Source organism: Calypte anna, chromosome 23 (genome assembly GCF_003957555.1).
Source record: "Calypte anna isolate BGI_N300 chromosome 23, bCalAnn1_v1.p, whole genome shotgun sequence".
In the NCBI taxonomy this organism is placed as follows: Eukaryota; Metazoa; Chordata; class Aves; order Apodiformes; family Trochilidae; genus Calypte; species Calypte anna.
In genome coordinates this window covers 3,126,924-3,143,362 of record NC_044268.1, presented here as the reverse complement: position 1 = coordinate 3,143,362, position 16,439 = coordinate 3,126,924, and the positions used below count along the sequence as shown (strand labels likewise).

General features: G+C 66.1%; 1 protein-coding gene across 1 annotated transcript; it reads left to right on the top strand.

Annotated features, from left to right (window-relative positions):
* Window positions 1–4,154: 4,154 nt before the first annotated feature.
* MAP7D1 (MAP7 domain containing 1) lies at window positions 4,155–15,976 on the top strand. Its single transcript, XM_030464360.1, has 15 exons — window positions 4,155–4,323; window positions 8,543–9,268; window positions 9,387–9,455; window positions 10,116–10,279; window positions 10,563–10,677; window positions 12,215–12,325; window positions 13,642–13,764; window positions 13,890–14,038; window positions 14,165–14,298; window positions 14,391–14,650; window positions 14,726–14,936; window positions 15,003–15,162; window positions 15,335–15,439; window positions 15,565–15,765; window positions 15,886–15,976. Exons 1-14 carry the CDS (start codon window positions 4,170–4,172, stop codon window positions 15,730–15,732), a joined length of 2,649 nt encoding a protein of 882 aa, XP_030320220.1. The 5' UTR covers window positions 4,155–4,169; the 3' UTR covers window positions 15,733–15,765; window positions 15,886–15,976.
* The last annotated feature ends 463 nt before the right edge of the window (window positions 15,977–16,439 follow it).

Genomic DNA, 16,439 nt, shown 5'->3' with positions numbered 1-16,439 from the left:
ATTTGTCACCTGTACCCACAGGGGACTGTCTTATGACAGTGGGGCTTTGTGGACAGTCACAATGCCAGCCCTATGGCAAGATGCTCTTCGGCTGGTGGCTACCCTGGGACAGCACTGGCGATGAGCTGGCACAGCACCCATGAGCTCTGAGGCAGGATATAGGGACAGACCCTCACCCCTGGCTTCCTGCTGGGTCACTGCCCCATGGCTAGTGGGGATCAGGGAGAACATGTTGGGGGCAAGGGTTCAGATCAGCTCTCCTGGCCATGGTACTGTGCTTAGCACTGGCCTTGCGTGGCCACCAAAGCCCCTGTGTGGAGCAGCAAAGTGGATGAAGGCACCCTGGGACAGGGCAAAGTCCTGGGGCTAGAGGAGGGAGGTGAACAAGTGGGATGGGGTGTCCCCCATGGTACTTTGCCCCAAGATGTCAGTGGGGTTTGTTTGCCATCCTCATCCCTGTTTGCACCCCAGCTCCTGCAGAGCAGCACACACTGGCAGGGCAGCAGCTGAGCCACAGCTGTGGTTGTCCTTTGATTTTGGGGTGTTTGGCTCCCTGTTGGTTCCTCACAGGCAGCATGGAGACCAGCAGGGCTCTGGGCACACCATGGGGGCTAAGCTGTGGCCAAGCCCCAGCCTGCTGCATGTGGCCCCCTCCCCAGGTCTGCCTGAGGGAGCTGCGGCAGGATTGCACCCTGCACCCAGGGTCTGAGGAACATGGGGAGCTGGGGGGTGTGCGACTGCCAGGACCGGGTGACACGCTCATCATGAGCTCATTGGATTTTCCATCAGTGTGAGGAAGATGGCTGCTCCCAGCACTGTGGGACCGGGGGGGGGGGCTGGGCCCAGGGACCCCAACACAGCAGGGCTCTGCCTGCAGCCAAGTCATGGATCAATGACCTGCTGGTTGTGTAATCCATTGACTCGTGCTAGTGGGGCAGCCAGGAGCCTTTGGAACTGCTGCCCATGCTGGGCACTAGTGTGGTGATGAACCCCAGGAATGGCCAAACCTGATGCCAGGCTGTCCCAGAGCACCAGGATGCACATTTGCTCTGGGTGATGCTCTGCTGGGCCCTTCCCATCCTCACGGGGACCCACAGGGCCACAGTGCTGTCAGGCAAAGGAGCTTCAGAGCCACCTGCCAGCACCTTGGAGCAGGTCATGGGGTGGCCCTGGCCCTGCTCTGCTTGGTCCCTTGTGTGTGGTTGAAGTGATGGACATGGGGCTGCCACAGCCCTCTCAGAGGCTCAGCCATACAGGTGTGTGAGCAGGGCTGCTCTCCTTCCCTGTCCTGGGATGTCCCCTGTGTTTGTGTGCCCTCTTGTTGTCCCCCCGGGGCTGCACAGTTTCCGGGGCCCGGCCGGGCTGCTCAGCATTCCCCGGCCAAGGAGTCAGCCAGAGGATGAGGCTGTGGGCAGTTTCAGGGAAGCCTCTGCTCTGGCTGGGCTGGGCGAGCAGCCGAAGGTGGTGTGGCCAGGGACTGGGGGGAAGTGACAGCTCAGCGGCTGTGGGCTGGGCTCTGGGGCTCTGGGGTGTTTTGGGGTGTACAGCCACCCTTGCAGGGGCACAGCCCCGTCTGCCGGGGAGCCCTCCTGCCTGCGCCCCAGCCTCTGAGTCAGAGGAACGTGGTTCTGGAGGAGAGGGCTGGGATTTAGGGAAACCTGTTTGCCTGGTAGGTGAGGGAGGATGAGTGGTGGGGGATCTCCTGGCCCTGTGGTGACATCATCCCCAAAACAGGCATCTCTGATGGGCGCTGCCTGCCGAGAAATGATTCTGTCGATCAACACGTGCCCAGACGAGTGCTTTGCGGGATGCCCTGACCGGGCTGGACAAGCGGTGAACGGGACGTGTCCCTGGCTCCTGCCAAACCCTGCACTGCTGCCCATGTGTCCCCTGCCCTTACAGGTGCTGCTGCAGCAAGCTGTCACCTGTACCCGGGGGTCCTTTGCTCTGGGATGCTGCGTGGGGCAGCGACCAGGGCCAACCCCGGCTTCTTGCGAGGCCAAGAGGAATTTTTGCCCCGAGAGGAGATGAGCTGACGCCTCTGCTCCTGTGCAGGCAGCCGGGGAGGCCTCTCCTGATCTGCCCGTCCTGGCGGCGGAGGGGCTGCAAAGCCCTCGCCCCCAGCTGTGACTAAAGCTCACATGTGGTGGGTGGGTGGGTGGTGGGGAAGCAGCTGAGAGGCCTCACAAGCAGACGAGGTGGGGGCTCCACGATGGAAAATCTGTACCTTTGGGTGCCTGGAAGCCGTACAGCTGATCCGAGGGGGGGGGGCTGACTGTGGCGAGGGGGCGGGGAGGACTCACGGGGTGCCTGCGGCAGGGCCATCATCGTAAAACGTGAGGAGTGGGAAGGCTGGGTGTGAGCTACGAAATATGGGAGGGGAGGGGCTGGAGTTGAGCTGGGGGATGCTGGGCAGGGGAGGGGTAGGCCTGCGGCCGGGGTGACGGGCGCGGGGTCCCAGCTCTAGCTGCGGGAGGGCGGTCAAGACCCCCCCCCCCCCCCAGGGGGGGGGAACACTGAGTGGTGCCCGGGAGAGGCCAGTCCGGGTAGAGCATCCCCTGCCCGCCCGCTCCCCCCAGCTCGGGCGGCGGGGCCGGGGCGGGGAGCTCCGAGCGTCCTCCCCCGGCGGGCCGGGGGGAGCGGGGCGGTGCGGCGGGGCTCGGCGCGGCTCGGCACGGCTGGGCCAGCCCCCTGCACCTCCCCGCCACGCCATGGAGAAGAACGGCGCCGGGCGGGAGCCCCGGCCCCAGCCCCAGCCGGCTCAGGGTAAGGTTTCGCGGGGGGACCGGGACCCCTTCGGGGGCCGCACCGGAGCAGGGGTGCAGGATGCGGCCATGGGAGAGGCGGGGGCCGGGTGGGGATGAGCTGGATGCGGCGGGGGGAGGGGGAGGCGGCCCGGGGGAAGCGAGATCCGGTGAGGTGGAGTAGGGGGCTGGATGCAGCCTGGGGGGGGAGGGGGGAGCGGGCCGGGGTGAGCGGGATCCGGCTCGTAGGATGCGGAGGGACCGCCCGCGGAACGCCCGGGAGAGGCGGTGGAGGAGCTGGGAGGACGCGCGGAGGGAAACCGGGGGAGAGGGGGGGACGACACACACGACAAAGCCCGGGCACGGCCCCTCCATCTTGGGGTGGGACGGAGCCGCGCAACCCCCAGCCCCGCCGCCGGGTGTTGCGGAGGAAGCTGCCCTTGGGGAGCCCTCCCGGGGGCGGCCTCGCCATGGCGGGTGGGGGGTCCTGGGCGGCGGCGCCCGCGCCTGCGCTGGCTCTTCCCCGGCAGTTGGGGGCGATGCCGTGGGGGTCCCGGCGGAGAGGGCTTCGCTGCTGCGTGTGGTACCGGATCGGGATGTCCTGGGGGAGTTCTGCCTGCTGGGGCAGCCCCACTCCTGCGGTGGGGCCCCGGGGTCCCCGGGGTCTGCGCCCCGGTTGTGCCGGGGTCACCGCCACAGCCTGGTCGTGTCACCCCGGGGGTGACATGGCGGAGGGCACTGCCGGGCGGGTCAGTGGGTGCAGACGTTGCACCTCACCTGCCCCGGGGCTCGACCTCTCTGCAGGGACTCGGGGTCCCGGCCAGGCGGGTCTCGGCGCTGCCCCGGGATGAACTCTGCCGCCGGCCTCGGCTCGGGGAACCGGGAGGGCGGCGGCCGGCGGGGCCGAGGCTCGGGGCGAGGGCTGGGTTTGGCACTTCCCTGCTTCGTCTCCAGCCAAGACCTCTTCGGTCCCGGCGGGCTCTCGCCCTGGGCGCGGGACTGTGACTAAGCAGGGCTCGGTGGCGGGGCCGCTTCCCACCGATGGAGGAAGAGGAGCGGCTGCTCCCCTCCCCCCTGTCCCCCCGTGCCCGCCGTGATTCATCACCGGGGCCGGGCCCTGGCAGCCCCAGGGGGGAGCTGCTGCCTCCTAGCCACGGCCTAAATGCAGCTCGCCCTTCATCGGCGGCTCCCGAGCAAACGGGCGGCGGGTCCCCTCGGACCCCCCCCGGCCGCGCTGCCCGAACGGCGCGTCCTGCGCTGCAGACATATTGTCTGTGTCCCGCTCCTCGCCTCCGCAGCTTTCCCGCCCGCCCCGCTGGGCCGCCAGCCCGGCCTGGCCTTCCCTTTCGATGCTGTTGCTGCCCGGGGAAGGGGAGAGCTGCTCCCAGCCCCCCTGGCCTATCCTGCGGCCTCCCGGTTTCCCCGATGCAGGGACGCACTTGCTCCGCTGCCAGTGCGGGAGGATGGCGGCAGCCCCGGGGGAGCTCCAGTAGATCTGCAGCTGGTCCCGCTCCTGGGACCGTCCCTGATCCTCCTCGTTTGGGCGACCCGCGTGGCCAGGCAGCCCAGGCTGCTACCGGTAGGGGCTGGAGCCCCCACCCTCTCGGTGTGCAATGTCCTGGCTGCAGGGGGGCCGGGGTTGCACTCCAGCAGCTGGGACCTGCTGCGGTGTGTGGCAGCTGGTGGCACTGGGGGAGGCAGGAGCTAGCAGAGGGCAGGTGGGGATGGATGTGGCCCAGTGGAGCTGCTCGGGTGGGATGCTGCCCCTGGGGTGGGCAAAAGGGCAAGGACTGGGGCAGGGTGCAGGCAGGAGTTCTTGTCCTCTGATTTCTCCAGCCCTTCTCCCTTTGGCATGGTGGAGAGGGAGGGTGCAGGGCGAGCTGGTTGCCAGCCAGGGCCTGTGTTTGGGAGCAGGCAGCTCGGGAGCTCTCCCAGCACGGGGACGCCAACAGGGCGACTGCTGCGAAACCGTCACAGCAACATGATGCGATGTGCAGAGTAGTGATGTGACAGTCCCGTGGTGCTGTGACCAAAATAGTTATCACAGCTCTCGCTCATCGGAGGGCTGGGAACAGGGACGAGCAGCAGGACAGGCAGCCTGCAGGGAGCAGAGCCGCATCCTGCACGGCCCCAGCCCAGGTAGGTGCCCACATCCGCGTTGTGAGGCTCAGGACCCCTTTTTTGGAGGTGCTGAGTACCTGCCCCCCAAGAGGCCATATCCCAGCAGGTGCAGAGCTCTGTGCAGAGCCTTCCAGACAGGTTTCTGTTTTCCCAGGGTGATGCTGTAGCAGATGGGTTTTTGGGTGCATGGCTGGGCAGCCTGGCCTTGGCATTGGTGTTGCTGCGTGGGTCACCCCAAGGACGAGGGCACCTCCTGTCACCACTGCTGGTGCTGCCCAGATGGATGGCAGGCAGGTGCTGCCTGCCCCTGCCCTCTGTCTGCTGGGGGCTGTGCTGTCACCACAGCCAAATGGAAAGTTTACTGTGGGGGTGCTGGGGTGCAGCAGCAACTCAGGCTCTTTCATCCATGTGTATTTTAAACCCTGGAAACCCCCCAGCTCTGGCCCCAGTCTGGCCAGGAGATCCTATCTCCCAAGTTTCCCTTGTAGCTCTCTGACTTGGCACATCACTGCCAGCTGGGTGCCTTGGTGGCCTCTGCCAGGGGTTGGTACAGTGCCCTCGTGTCTGCCCCCATGTCCTGGTTCCTTGGGGATGAGGGGTATGGACCCCTAGAAGTTGGTCCTAGGTTCTGGGGAGGGGGCTGGGCAGTGGGTATAGTGCCTTCCCAAACCAGTGGGTGCAAAGGCTACATGGCCCCAGCAGGGTGGGCAATGCCCTGCTGTGCCATCCTCTCTGCCTGCACTCCTCCTGCCCTGCTCCTGCCAGGCCCTGAAGGCCTGTCACCAAAGTGGGGCTGTGGGGCACCATGGGACAGTGCCTGACCTGCCCTGGCACTGCCAGCTGTGTTGGGCTGGCTCTGGGGAGAGGAGCTGGCACCTGCACAGCCCAGGGCCAGGGTGTGGATGATCGTGGGCAGAAGCACCACAGGACCCCCCATGGAGGATGAGGTGTCACTGCCTTAGGCAGCTGCCAGAGTGTCACTGGGACTGATGGTGCTTGTTCTGTGCATTGCCCGTGAGCCAGGGCTGAGGTGTGTGTCAGTGCTGTGCCCATAGTTGGAACATGCCAGGGACGTGCAAGGGACATGCTGGGGATGCTTGCTCACTCTCCCTGTCACCCAGCTGTGAAGGGTGCTGCAGAGCAGGGAAATCCCAGGAGCTGTCAGGGCTTGGCTTCAAAGCACATCTGAGCCATGGTGAGGTGGGGTGGGAGTGGGGGCAGTGCCAGTGCTCCCAACACCCCCAGGACACTCCAGAGCAATCCCAGCCCCAGGGCCACAGCTGCCTCCCCACTCAGCACCGGGACCTGTTGGCAATGGGGAGAGGCAGTGGGACCTGTCCTTCCCTGTCCTCTGGCACGACCACGGGGCTGCCATCAAGGCAGGGGAGGCAGCAACTGAAAGCCAACCAGTGGTTGAAGATCCAGCGATGGCTCTCAGGGCTTAGATGCCCCTTGGAACCTCATCCCTGGGCATTTTGGGTGCTTGTGCAGGGTGAATGGGGCCCACTGGCATCAGACACCTTTAGGTGGCTTTGCAGTGGCCACCAAGGGGGCCCTGCTGCTTCTGCCAGCCCTTCTCTTCTCCTAGGGTAGGGGTCAGCCCCTGCGTGCCCTCAGCCCCGGGTGGGCACTGCCCGTGGAGCAGCCCCGGCCGTGCAGCAGAGCGGGTACGTGAGGATAGGGCTGACGGGGGGAGCTGAGGTTAAAGCACGGCGGGTGCCCCCCGCCCGCGTGGGAAGTGCCCCGCGGGGATGCAGGGCGGATGGTTAACGACAGCCCTTCGACCGGAGCACCCGCGGGGCCTTGATGTGCTCTCGCTTCACGGCACCGGGGAATTTGCCTCTGCCTGACTGAGCATCCCCAGCCGTGTGCCATGTGCGGGGCAGCGCTGCACCGTGCAGGGCCGGGCGCGGGCGCTGGTGCCACATGGATCCACCAGAGGAGGTGGCATGTGCCAGATGACCCTGGCGTCGAGCGGCAGAACCTCGCCCCGCAGCCCGTCTCAGCGCCATCCCGGTGCCAACAGCGGTGCCGCGCAGGCTGGTCCGGACTGGGGGCTGGAGGGAGCCACGTCTGGGGGGCCGGGGAAGCTAATCCCCTGCGGAATGCCCCGGCTGGGGGAGAGGGGACGCCCGCACCGCCTGGGTGCAGCCAGCGTTGGGTTTCAGGGCAGCTGCTGTGCTGGAGCAGCGACAGGGACAGATGGCAGCAGGGCTGGCCCTGGCTGTGTGCAGGGGCTTTGGCTGTGTCTGGTGGCCCTGCCCTGGCCATGGGTGCTGCCGTCCCTCCGGCTGGTGGGGCGCAGCGATGGGGGATGTGGGATGTGTAGGATCGGGGCCAGGGGATGGGCTGGCTTCCTGAGGCAGAAAATACCCGGAAGGCTGCACAGGTCTGCAGGGGGGGCTGGGGAGGGCTGTGTCCCCGAAGGAGCCCGGGTGGGTGAACTCTGCTGGCACCAGCCCTGCTGAGGTGCTACAGCAGGACCCCCAGTCCCTCCCTGGGCAGGTGGATGCTGCTAGGGGACCATGGGACCTGGGGGACACCCATCCCCACAGCACAGGGGGGGCTGGCAGAGCCCTCCTTGGGCTTGGCGGGCTCTGGCGTGGGGTGGAAGAGTGGCGCCGGCCGTGTTTGCAGAGCCCACACTTTGCCCCTCGCCAAAGATTGTGGAGAGCTCTACAAACACAGCCGAGCTCAGTGCGTGACATCACCCCACAGCAAGAGCTGTTTGCAGGCATCCCCCCACCATCCCACCTCACCGGAGTTGGGGCCATGAGCTGCAGCAGCTCCCAGGGAGATGGAGCCCATGCCCACTGCCACAGCATGGAGCAGGCATCGTTCCCGGGTGGGAAGGAGGGTGCTGCCCCTGTGTGATCCCAGCATGTGCCTGAAGGCTCCTGTGCAAAGGACTGGATGGTGGGGGCAGGAGGGTCACTACTGCTGGTCACCACTGCTGGTCACCATCAGCAGTCCCAGTGCATCCACTTTTGCTGAGGACATGTCCTGTGGCTTTGCAGGCTGGCTGGCATTGCCTCTCTGTCCCCAGAAACCCCACTGCCGGGCTCCTCTGGGGCTGGCAGAGATGAGGGGCGATCCCCTGGAATGGCACAGAGCAGGCACTGTGTCCCCTGCCCACCCCACAGCGTGAGGCTGGGCCTACCATGGGGAGGGGGCTGCTTGTGGGGAGGGGGCTGTTTGCTCTCTGTGCAGGCCTCGTGTGCATTCCTGGGCCATGAGTTCATGGCTGCGCAGGAACGGCGGCTCTGGGGGACATGGCCGGAGCAGTGACGTCAGGCCGCAGGGTCCGCGCCCATCCTGCCTCCGGCCCTGCTGCGAGCGACTGCCGGCGGAAGCGGCCCCGTGTCCTCCAGGGGGTCCCTGTGGCTGCAGGGGGTCTGTCCCCGTGTTCCCGGGTGGCAGCTGAGGCAGGAAGAAGGGTGGCTTTGTGGTGGCAGTGCCTGGCGGAGCCCTGGATGGTCCCTCTGTGAATTGTGCAGGCAGTGCCTGGCACTGGCGTGGGGCACCCCAAGATAGGGCCTTGGGCAGGGGGTCCCGCTGCCTTCCCTGGGGGTCCTGGGAACCATCTCCAGTGGCCAGGGAGAGCCTTGCTCCTGAGGGCTCCTTGAGGGGGACAGGGCTACTGAGTGACCACCCATTCTGCTCTGCTTGCATTGCAGGGAAGCCACCCACCCCGATGGGAGACAGCGTGCCACCCACTACCTTGCCACCCCCCTTGCCTGGGGATGCCCAGCAGGGAGGGCACACTCCCCTGCAGCAGGACCAGCCTGTCCCTGCAGCCATCACCCCTTCCAGAAAGCCTGTCTGCCCTGGACCCCCAGCCATCACCCCCTCCGGACAGCCCATCTCATCCATCCCTCCAGTAGTCACCCCCTCGGAAAAGACCATCTCACCCATCCCTGCAGCTGTCACCCCTTCTGGACAGCCCGTCTGCCCCAGACCCCTGCTCATGACACTCACCCCTAAGAGCAGCACCCCACAGCATGACCGACCCATCCTTCCAGCCGTGACACCATCGGGACAGCCTGTCCCCCCCACCCCTACAGCTGTGGCTCCCTCGGCAGAGAGCATCCCCCCACAGTGTGACCAGTCTGCTCCTGGGCCCCCCAAGCTCCCTGCAAAGGAGCACCCCAAAGAAGAGGCATCTCCACATGCTTCCAGCCAGCTGGTCCCTGTCCCCGCTGCTGCTGCCCCTTGCCCAGCAGAGACATTGCCCCATGGGAGCGATCTCCCAGCCCCAGCTGCCAGCGAGGAGGCTCCCTCCAATGCCAAGAGCCCCCTGGGTGGCACAGCCAGGCCCTCCAAGGATGTGCCTCCCCGAAGTGACCGCACCACCCAGGCTGCAGCCTCCCCGGCTTCTGCTGCCAGCCCCAGGCCCAAGCAAGGTGGGTGCCTGGGAGGCCTGGGGATGCTTCAGGGCTGTTGGCACCCCACAGGTGCCATGCCTGGCTGGTGCTGGTGCTGGGGTCTGGGTGCTGCTCTGATGGTTTCTCCCCACTGCAGATGCCCAGAAAGCCCAAGCAAGGCACAGGCAGGCGAAGGAGCGGCGCGAGGAGCGGGCCAAGTACCTGGGTATGGGGCTGGGGGAGCTGGGGGGATGCGGGTCTGATGAGCCCATGGGTGAACACCGGGAGGGAAAGTGAATGGGGGTGAGGAAGGAGCTAAGGAGCTTTGCTGGGTCATGGGCAATCCAATCCCATTAGCTGCCATGAGCTGAGCCTGGGCAGGACCTGCTGTGTCGGCAGCTCTGCCCCCCCAGCATATCACTGCCCCCCCAGCATGTCACCAGCTCCTAGCATGTCACTGACCCCCAGTGTGCCACTGCCCCTGCTGCTCCCCACTGTCTATGTATGGGTGACCCCAGCTGGTCAGGTGCCACCAGCCCTGTGCCCGGCGCTCTCTCATGTGCAGGCAGCAGCTTGGGGCAGCGGGCAAGCGGGGCCCCTGCCCGCGCATGGGGCCTCCTCATCCCCGCGCTCTTTCCACCCTCATTCCCCCATTGTTCACCGGCGCGGCTCGGCGGGCTCCCGGCCTCCCTTTTGTCCTTGCCCAAACCCCTCCCTCGCTGGCCAGCCGCAATGCTGCCTGCCCGGGGAGCCCGGCCGCGTGCCCTGGCCGGAGCCGTCCCTCAGCACTGGGACACTGCTGTGGGCACACATCCTGGTGGCAGGGCCCACGGGGGCTGGTGCTGTGCCTCGGGTGTGACCCCACGGCCCCTGCTCCCTCCTGCAGCCGCCAAGCGGGTGCTGTGGCTGGAGAAGGAGGAGAAGGCCAGGCTGCTGCGGGAGAAGCAGCTGGAGGAGCGACGCAAGCGCCTGGAGGAGCAGCGGCTGAAGGCGGAGAAACGCCGCGCGGTCCTGGAGGAGCGGCAGAGGCAGAAGCTGGAGAAGAACAAGGTGAGGATGGGAGGGGGATCATGGGCTGGGGTGGCAGGCCAGGGATACTCATTGTGACTCCAGAACCTCTTCTGGAGCTTTCCACTCTGCCCGTCCTCTGCAGTGTCCATCCTCCTGCGTGGTGTGGAAGCCCCCACAGTGCTCTGGGCACACGTGCCCTGGCCGGGGTGGGTGTCACTGCCCCGTCCCCCTCCAGCCATCCCTGTCACCCTGACAGCCTCATGCCGGAAGGCTCTGGCTGCTCCCATCCACCAGCCTCACCCTGTCCCTCTCCCTCGGGCAGGAGCGTTATGAGGCAGCAATCCAGCGGTCAGCCAAGAAGACGTGGGCAGAGATCCGGCAGCAGCGGTGGTCCTGGGCTGGGGCCCTGCACCACGGCTCCCCTGGGCACAAGGATGGTGAGTGTCGGGCTGGGAGAGGGCACCTGGGGACTCCCAGCTCTGCTGGTGGTGGGGACAGCTGGACATGGCTCTGCCGTGCTCTGTGCAAGGAGAGTGAGACCCCACTGACCCAGCTCAGCCCAACTGTACTCTAGGGTCGTGCTGCCATCACTCCAGGCTGTGCTGGAGCCCGATGGGGTCCCCCAGCTTTTTCCTGCTCTGCTGGAGGTGGATGTAAACAGGAGGCTGTGTTGCAGTCGCCATTCTGTGCAGGGATGTTCTTGGGGACAGTCCTGGCTGGCTGCTGGGATGCCGTGTCCATGCTGCCCAGGTGTCCCTCAGCTGGCAGGAGTCGGGCGTGTGGTGTGGAGCTGTTCCAGGGTGTTACTGGCTCTTGTTGGGGTCTGTGTCCTTGTCCCCTAGCTGGGTGAGGGCAAAGCTTGGCCCCTCCAGCTCCAAGATGGGGGTGACCGTGTCTATGTGTTGTTCCTGGTTGTGCATGGCTGTGCTGTGCCTTGCTGTGCCCACTGCCCCACAGCTGGAGCACTGAGTCCAGCTGGTGTCTCTCTTTGGGGGGTCCTCAGGGACCCCTACAGGGTTTGGCACTGGGATTGGGCATGTGGAGGTCTCCCTCGTCCCATGACCACCAAGGGGACAGGGCTGTGCTGGCAGCACTGGCACTGCCTGGCACATTTGGCAGGCCATGGCACGGGGGGCACTGCTGGGACCTGGGTCTGCCCCACTTGTGCTGTGAGGTGGCTGTGGCAGCCCTGGCTGTGCCTGGCTGGTCTTGTGTGTGGGTGCCCGGCCGGTTGTACTGGCACCGTGTGTGCCCAGTAGTGATTGTAGGGCACCGTGTGGTGTTGGCTGGGCTGTGTGTGCAGGTACCATGTTCTGGTTACACCGGTCTGGGCTGTGTGTCCGGGTGCCATGTGTCTGGCTGTGCCTTGCGGCACTCTTAGGGACAGACTGTGTGGCCATGGTGCAACACCTGGCAGGGTCAGACAAGGGGACACCTTCCTCTGCCACTTCTGGCAGGGACGTGCTGCCGGAGCTGCCACCAGCTTCTCCAGAGGAGTCTGGCTGGGCTGGAGGGATCCCAGCACCTGCTGGAGGTGCTACCAGCCACCAGCACCCTCCTGCTCTGCAGTAGTGACCTGACACTTGTTTGAGCCTTGTCTCGTGTCTGTCTGGCCCTGCTGCCCTCTCCCCCAGGCTGGGTGCTCGCCCAGAGCTGCTGAGGTCCCCAGCCACATAGCTCTCTGTTCCCAGGACTGCCCATGGGGACACTGGCATGGCGAGGCCTGGGAGCCGACCTCTCTCCTCAAGGATCAGATCCCTGCATGATCCCAGCATGACTCCTCAGGGCTTGGGCACCATGCCGTGCCGGATGCCAGAATCCTGCGTCATGCCCCCAAACACCAGCATCTCCTGGTCCCACTCTCTGTGCCGTGTCCTCCTGCCCCAGTGCCCCAGCACAACCGTGCATGCTGCATGTGGGGGCTCAGCCCCTGCCCCGGGACTTTAATGCCCTTGTGTCTTTTCCCTCCTCCAGGTGCGAGCCGCTGCTCAGTGTCCGCTGTAAACCTCCCCAAACACGTCGACTCTATAATCAACAAGCGGCTCTCCAAATCCTCCGCCACCCTCTGGAACTCTCCCAGTAGAAGTAAGAGTCCTTTGCCTTTTCCCCAGCGCAGGGGGCACAGCCCAGCCCCTGCCCAGCGCTGGGGACCCCCGAGGACAGGGTCCCCCATCCCCAGGCCCTGCCTTGCAGCACGGTGCCCGCGGAGAGAGGAGAAGCCGTTTGCTGTTGTTTGTGGGAGGAGGCTGGAGCTGGCTGGCAGCTCCCTGAGGCTTCCCCTGCTGAGAGGAGAAGGAGGAGAGGAGGAGGAGGAGACCCTTGGGGCACCAGGACAGGGAGTGGGAGCCCTGGCTCCCCGAGGCAGCTCCAGTGGGTGCAGATGCAGCCGCAGAGTGGGTCTGCTCGTCTGTGGATCTGGGCACAGTGTTTCTGCTGCCTTGTCCCCACGGACACCTGGAGCCGGGCGGGCACAGTGCAGCATCAGGGGCTGCCAGGTTGTCCTGGCCCCGGGCGAGCTGCCCATGCTGGAGGGGTGCGTCCAGCACTGGGGCTGCTGTTGTGTTTCGAGGTTGCTTGGTGATGAGCGCGCGCCTTCCCGCAGGGGTATAAATAACCAGAGCAGCTGACACAGGCGGCTCCCTCCGGCCCCACACCGGGGGCTCAGCCTGGGGAGAGGCACCCAGGGGCTGTCAGCACCACTTGGGAAGAGCAGCATCTCCCTGGGATGGTGCCTGACCCAGCACCCTGTCCCTATGCTGCTCCTGTGGTTGTTTTATTACCTCCTGCTGCTGGTGGTCCCAGTGGAGGGGGGCCGAGAGGCCCTGTCGCAATGGGTGGTCCCTGTGGGGTGTTGGGTGCTGGAGGCCTGAACTGGAGGGCAGCCAGTGGCAGCCCAGTGCCCAGTGTGGCTGGGGACTGTGTTCTTCTGGTGCTGTGAGCCTGGCCTGGCTCCCACAATGTGCCTGATGACTTTGGTACTTCTCCCTCAGGGCAAGGGCACTCTGCAGTGTCCCTGCAGCTCACTCGCATTGGTGCAGAGACACAGGGATGGTGCAGGCCCATGCTGGATGTGAGGAGGGGGCTGGGATGGAAGGGGCTGCTCTCAGCGGAATGGCACCTAGGTGCTGCAGGTGTGCCACAGCTGGGGTGTCTATGTGGCACGGGGACAGCATTGTCATTGTGCCAGTCCTGTCCTGTGGGTGCCCACCTGTACCTACACAAGCTGTTGTCATGTGGACATGTCAGGCAGCGGGGAGCTCCCACCACAGCTTTGGGTTCACCCGGGGCCAGACACTTGCCCCAGCCTTGCCGCAGGCTGTTCCATCCCAGTGGGCAGCCACGGGACTGGGGCTGATGCCTGGGGCTTGGGGTGCACTAAGGGCTCCTCTCCCCCTCCACAGACCGGAGCTTGCAGCTGAGCCCGTGGGAGAGCAGCATTGTGGACCGGCTGATGACACCCACCCTGTCCTTCCTGGCACGCAGCCGGAGTGCCGTGACACTGGCTGGGAATGGAAAGGAGCAGGGTGAGCACCCGAGGGCGGGGATGGGGCCATATGGCTCCTGGGACTGGGGTGAGAGAGCATGAAGTCAGCAGAGTGCTGGTGCCATGATGGCTCTGTCCTGACGGTGTGGTCACCCCTACCCCCAGTGCCTGTGTGCCCCCGCTCAGCCTCCGTCAGCCCCCTCAGCCCTTGCCACAACCACCGCCTGCCACACCGCTGCTGGGAGAGGCGGAAGGGAGCCGGGGCCACCAGCAGCCCCGATGTGACGCCGCGCCGCAGGACTGAGTCCTCGCCTGTGAGTGCGACCTCCTCTGGGGACCCCTGGGTGCCAGGGTGGCTGTGGGGCACTCACTGCTCAGCTCCTGGCCAGGCCAGAGCCCCTGGTGCTGATGCTGTTTCTCTCTTTCCCTGCCTGGAGCAGAAGAAGAAGGAGAAGAAGGAGAAGGAGCGGGAGAACGCCAAGGAGCGCAGCGCCATGTCCCGCGAGCGCAGCCTCAAGAAGCGTCCGTCACTGCCAGCGGCACAGCCCCGGCTCCGGCCCGCAGCGGACAGCAGGTCAGGAACTGCCGTGGGGGCTGACTGGACCCTCCGTGCCACCATGGAGGCTGCCCCGGCCCTGGTAACACCATCTCTTGCTCCCTTTGCAGCCCGGGCCCCAAGACCCGTCCCTCATCCCCTGCCACCCCAAAACCCCGCCCGGCGTCCCCCAGCCTGGCCCTCGGCTCTCCTCACAAGCCGCCCCTGCCCCGCAGCGCCCACTCCTCACCCAAGGTGCGGGCCAGGGCTCGGGAGGAGCAGGGGGGGCAGGAGGGACAGGCAAAGACACGCGAGAAGAAGGAGGAGGAGCGGGGTCCGGCCCCCCCGGCCCTCCCCGAGCCCCCCAGGGTGCCTGCAGAGCCAACAGCAGGTGAGTAATGGGGGCCTGAGGGGCAGAGGGGCTGGGAGGAGCGGCAGCAGCCCTTACACTGCGTTTACCTTGCAGCCCCCTCAGCCCCTGCAGCCCCCTTGGTCCCTGCAGCTCCCTCAGCCCCTGCAGCCCCCACCCCTGTGCCAGCCACCCCCCCAAGCAGACCCCCAGCTGGCACCACGGACCGGGAGGAGGCTTCTCGGCTGCTGGCGGAGAAGCGGCGCCAGGCCCGTGAGCAGCGGGAGCGTGAGGAGCGGGAACGCCGGGAGCAGGAGGAGCGGGAGAGGTGGGTGCTGCCCCCCTGGCCCCCGGGCCCAGCCCCCCCACCTTGCTGAGGGCCCTCTCCCCACAGGCGGCTGCAGGAGGAGCGGGCACAGCGGGCAGCGGAGGAGCAATCCCGCAGGGAGGCCCTGGCACGGCAGCAGGAGGAGGAACGGAGGCTGCAGGAGGAGCGGGAAGCTCAGGAGAGAGCACGGGCTGAGCGTGAGGAGACGGAGCGGCTGCAGAGACAGGTCTGGGGGCTGAGGGGCTGCAGGGAAGGTGGGGGGTGGGAGGAAGGCTGGGATGCTCTCCTGTGCTGCCAGGATGGAGGGAGGAGATTTGGGGCAGGGCTGTGCTGAGCTGACTGGGCAGCCTGTCCTCCCTGTCCCTGTCCCTGCCCGATCCATCCCTGCTGTGCCGCAGAGGGAAGAGGCTGAGGCGAAGGCGCGCGAGGAGGCTGAGAGGCAGCGCCTGGAGCGGGAGAAGCACTTCCAGCGTGAGGAGCAGGAGCGGCTGGAGAGGAAGAAGGTGAGGACAGGGAGCACCCCTGGTTGGGTGGCACTGCAGGGGCTTCCCCTGCAAGGGGTCCTGCCCAGCACCCAGGGCAGGTGCTGCTGACAAGGGCTGTGTACAAGCTGCTCTCTGCTCCACAGCGCCTGGAGGAGATCATGAAGAGGACACGGAAATCAGACACAGCGGATGCCAAGGTGGGTGCCTGTCCTCTGTCCTCTGTGGACATGGGGGACACTCTTGCCCACAGCCTCCAAACCTCTTCACACCTCTCATCTCCATGCAGAAAAAAGAAGACAAGAAGGTGGTGAATGGGAAAGCAGCTGAGCAGGAGGATGCTCCAGGTATGTGGTCCCTTCCCACAGCCTGCTGCACTCTGCAGAACTCCCACTTCTTCCTGTCCCCCCCTTGCCGTGCTCCTGCCCAGGACCATGGCTGAGCGGGGGCTCTGCTGACACCCCCAGGCCGGGAGAAGCGTGCGGGGCCGATGCCAAAGGAGGAGGAACTCCCCGAGACAGAGACATTGAGTGCAGGGACTCCAGGGGGGACGAAGGGCCTGACAGGCGAAGGGCTGCAGCCAAGGTGAACGCGGGGGCATCCTAGGGGGCTGGGGGACAAGGGGGCCCTGGCTGACCCCAGCCCTCCCTCCCCACAGCTCCCCAGCCAAGGAGGTAGCATCTCCGGCATCCCTGGTGAACGGTGTGCAGCCAGGCAAGCATGAGAACGGCTTCTCAGGCACGGAAGGGTCACAGGAGCTGCTGGAGCTCTCTCACCATGGCAGCAGCCCTGGCAGCATCATCCCCTTTGGTGACAAAGAGCCTTTCCTCAAGCAGGCCGTGGTCAAGCCCCCCCAGGTGACAGGTGAGAGTCAGGGGGTGCACAGGGGGCCACAGCAATGCCACGGCTGCCTGGCTCACCCCCACACCCTCTCTCCTCCCGCAGAGGTGCTGTGAGGGCCAGGCCCTGGCAGATGTCCCCACGGGGTCACCGCACACGTCCTGACTCTGGGCGCCCACGC

Excerpts from the sequence above, each read along its gene's own strand:
- MAP7D1 (XM_030464360.1), top strand. The coding sequence starts at position 4,170 with ATGCAGGGACGCACTTGCTCCGCTGCCAGTGCGGGAGGATGGCGGCAG. Across the intron at positions 9,456-10,115 it reads GGAGCGGGCCAAGTACCTGG|CCGCCAAGCGGGTGCTGTGG; the intron begins GTATGGGGCTGG and ends TCCCTCCTGCAG. Across the intron at positions 14,651-14,725 it reads GCCTGCAGAGCCAACAGCAG|CCCCCTCAGCCCCTGCAGCC; the intron begins GTGAGTAATGGG and ends TTTACCTTGCAG.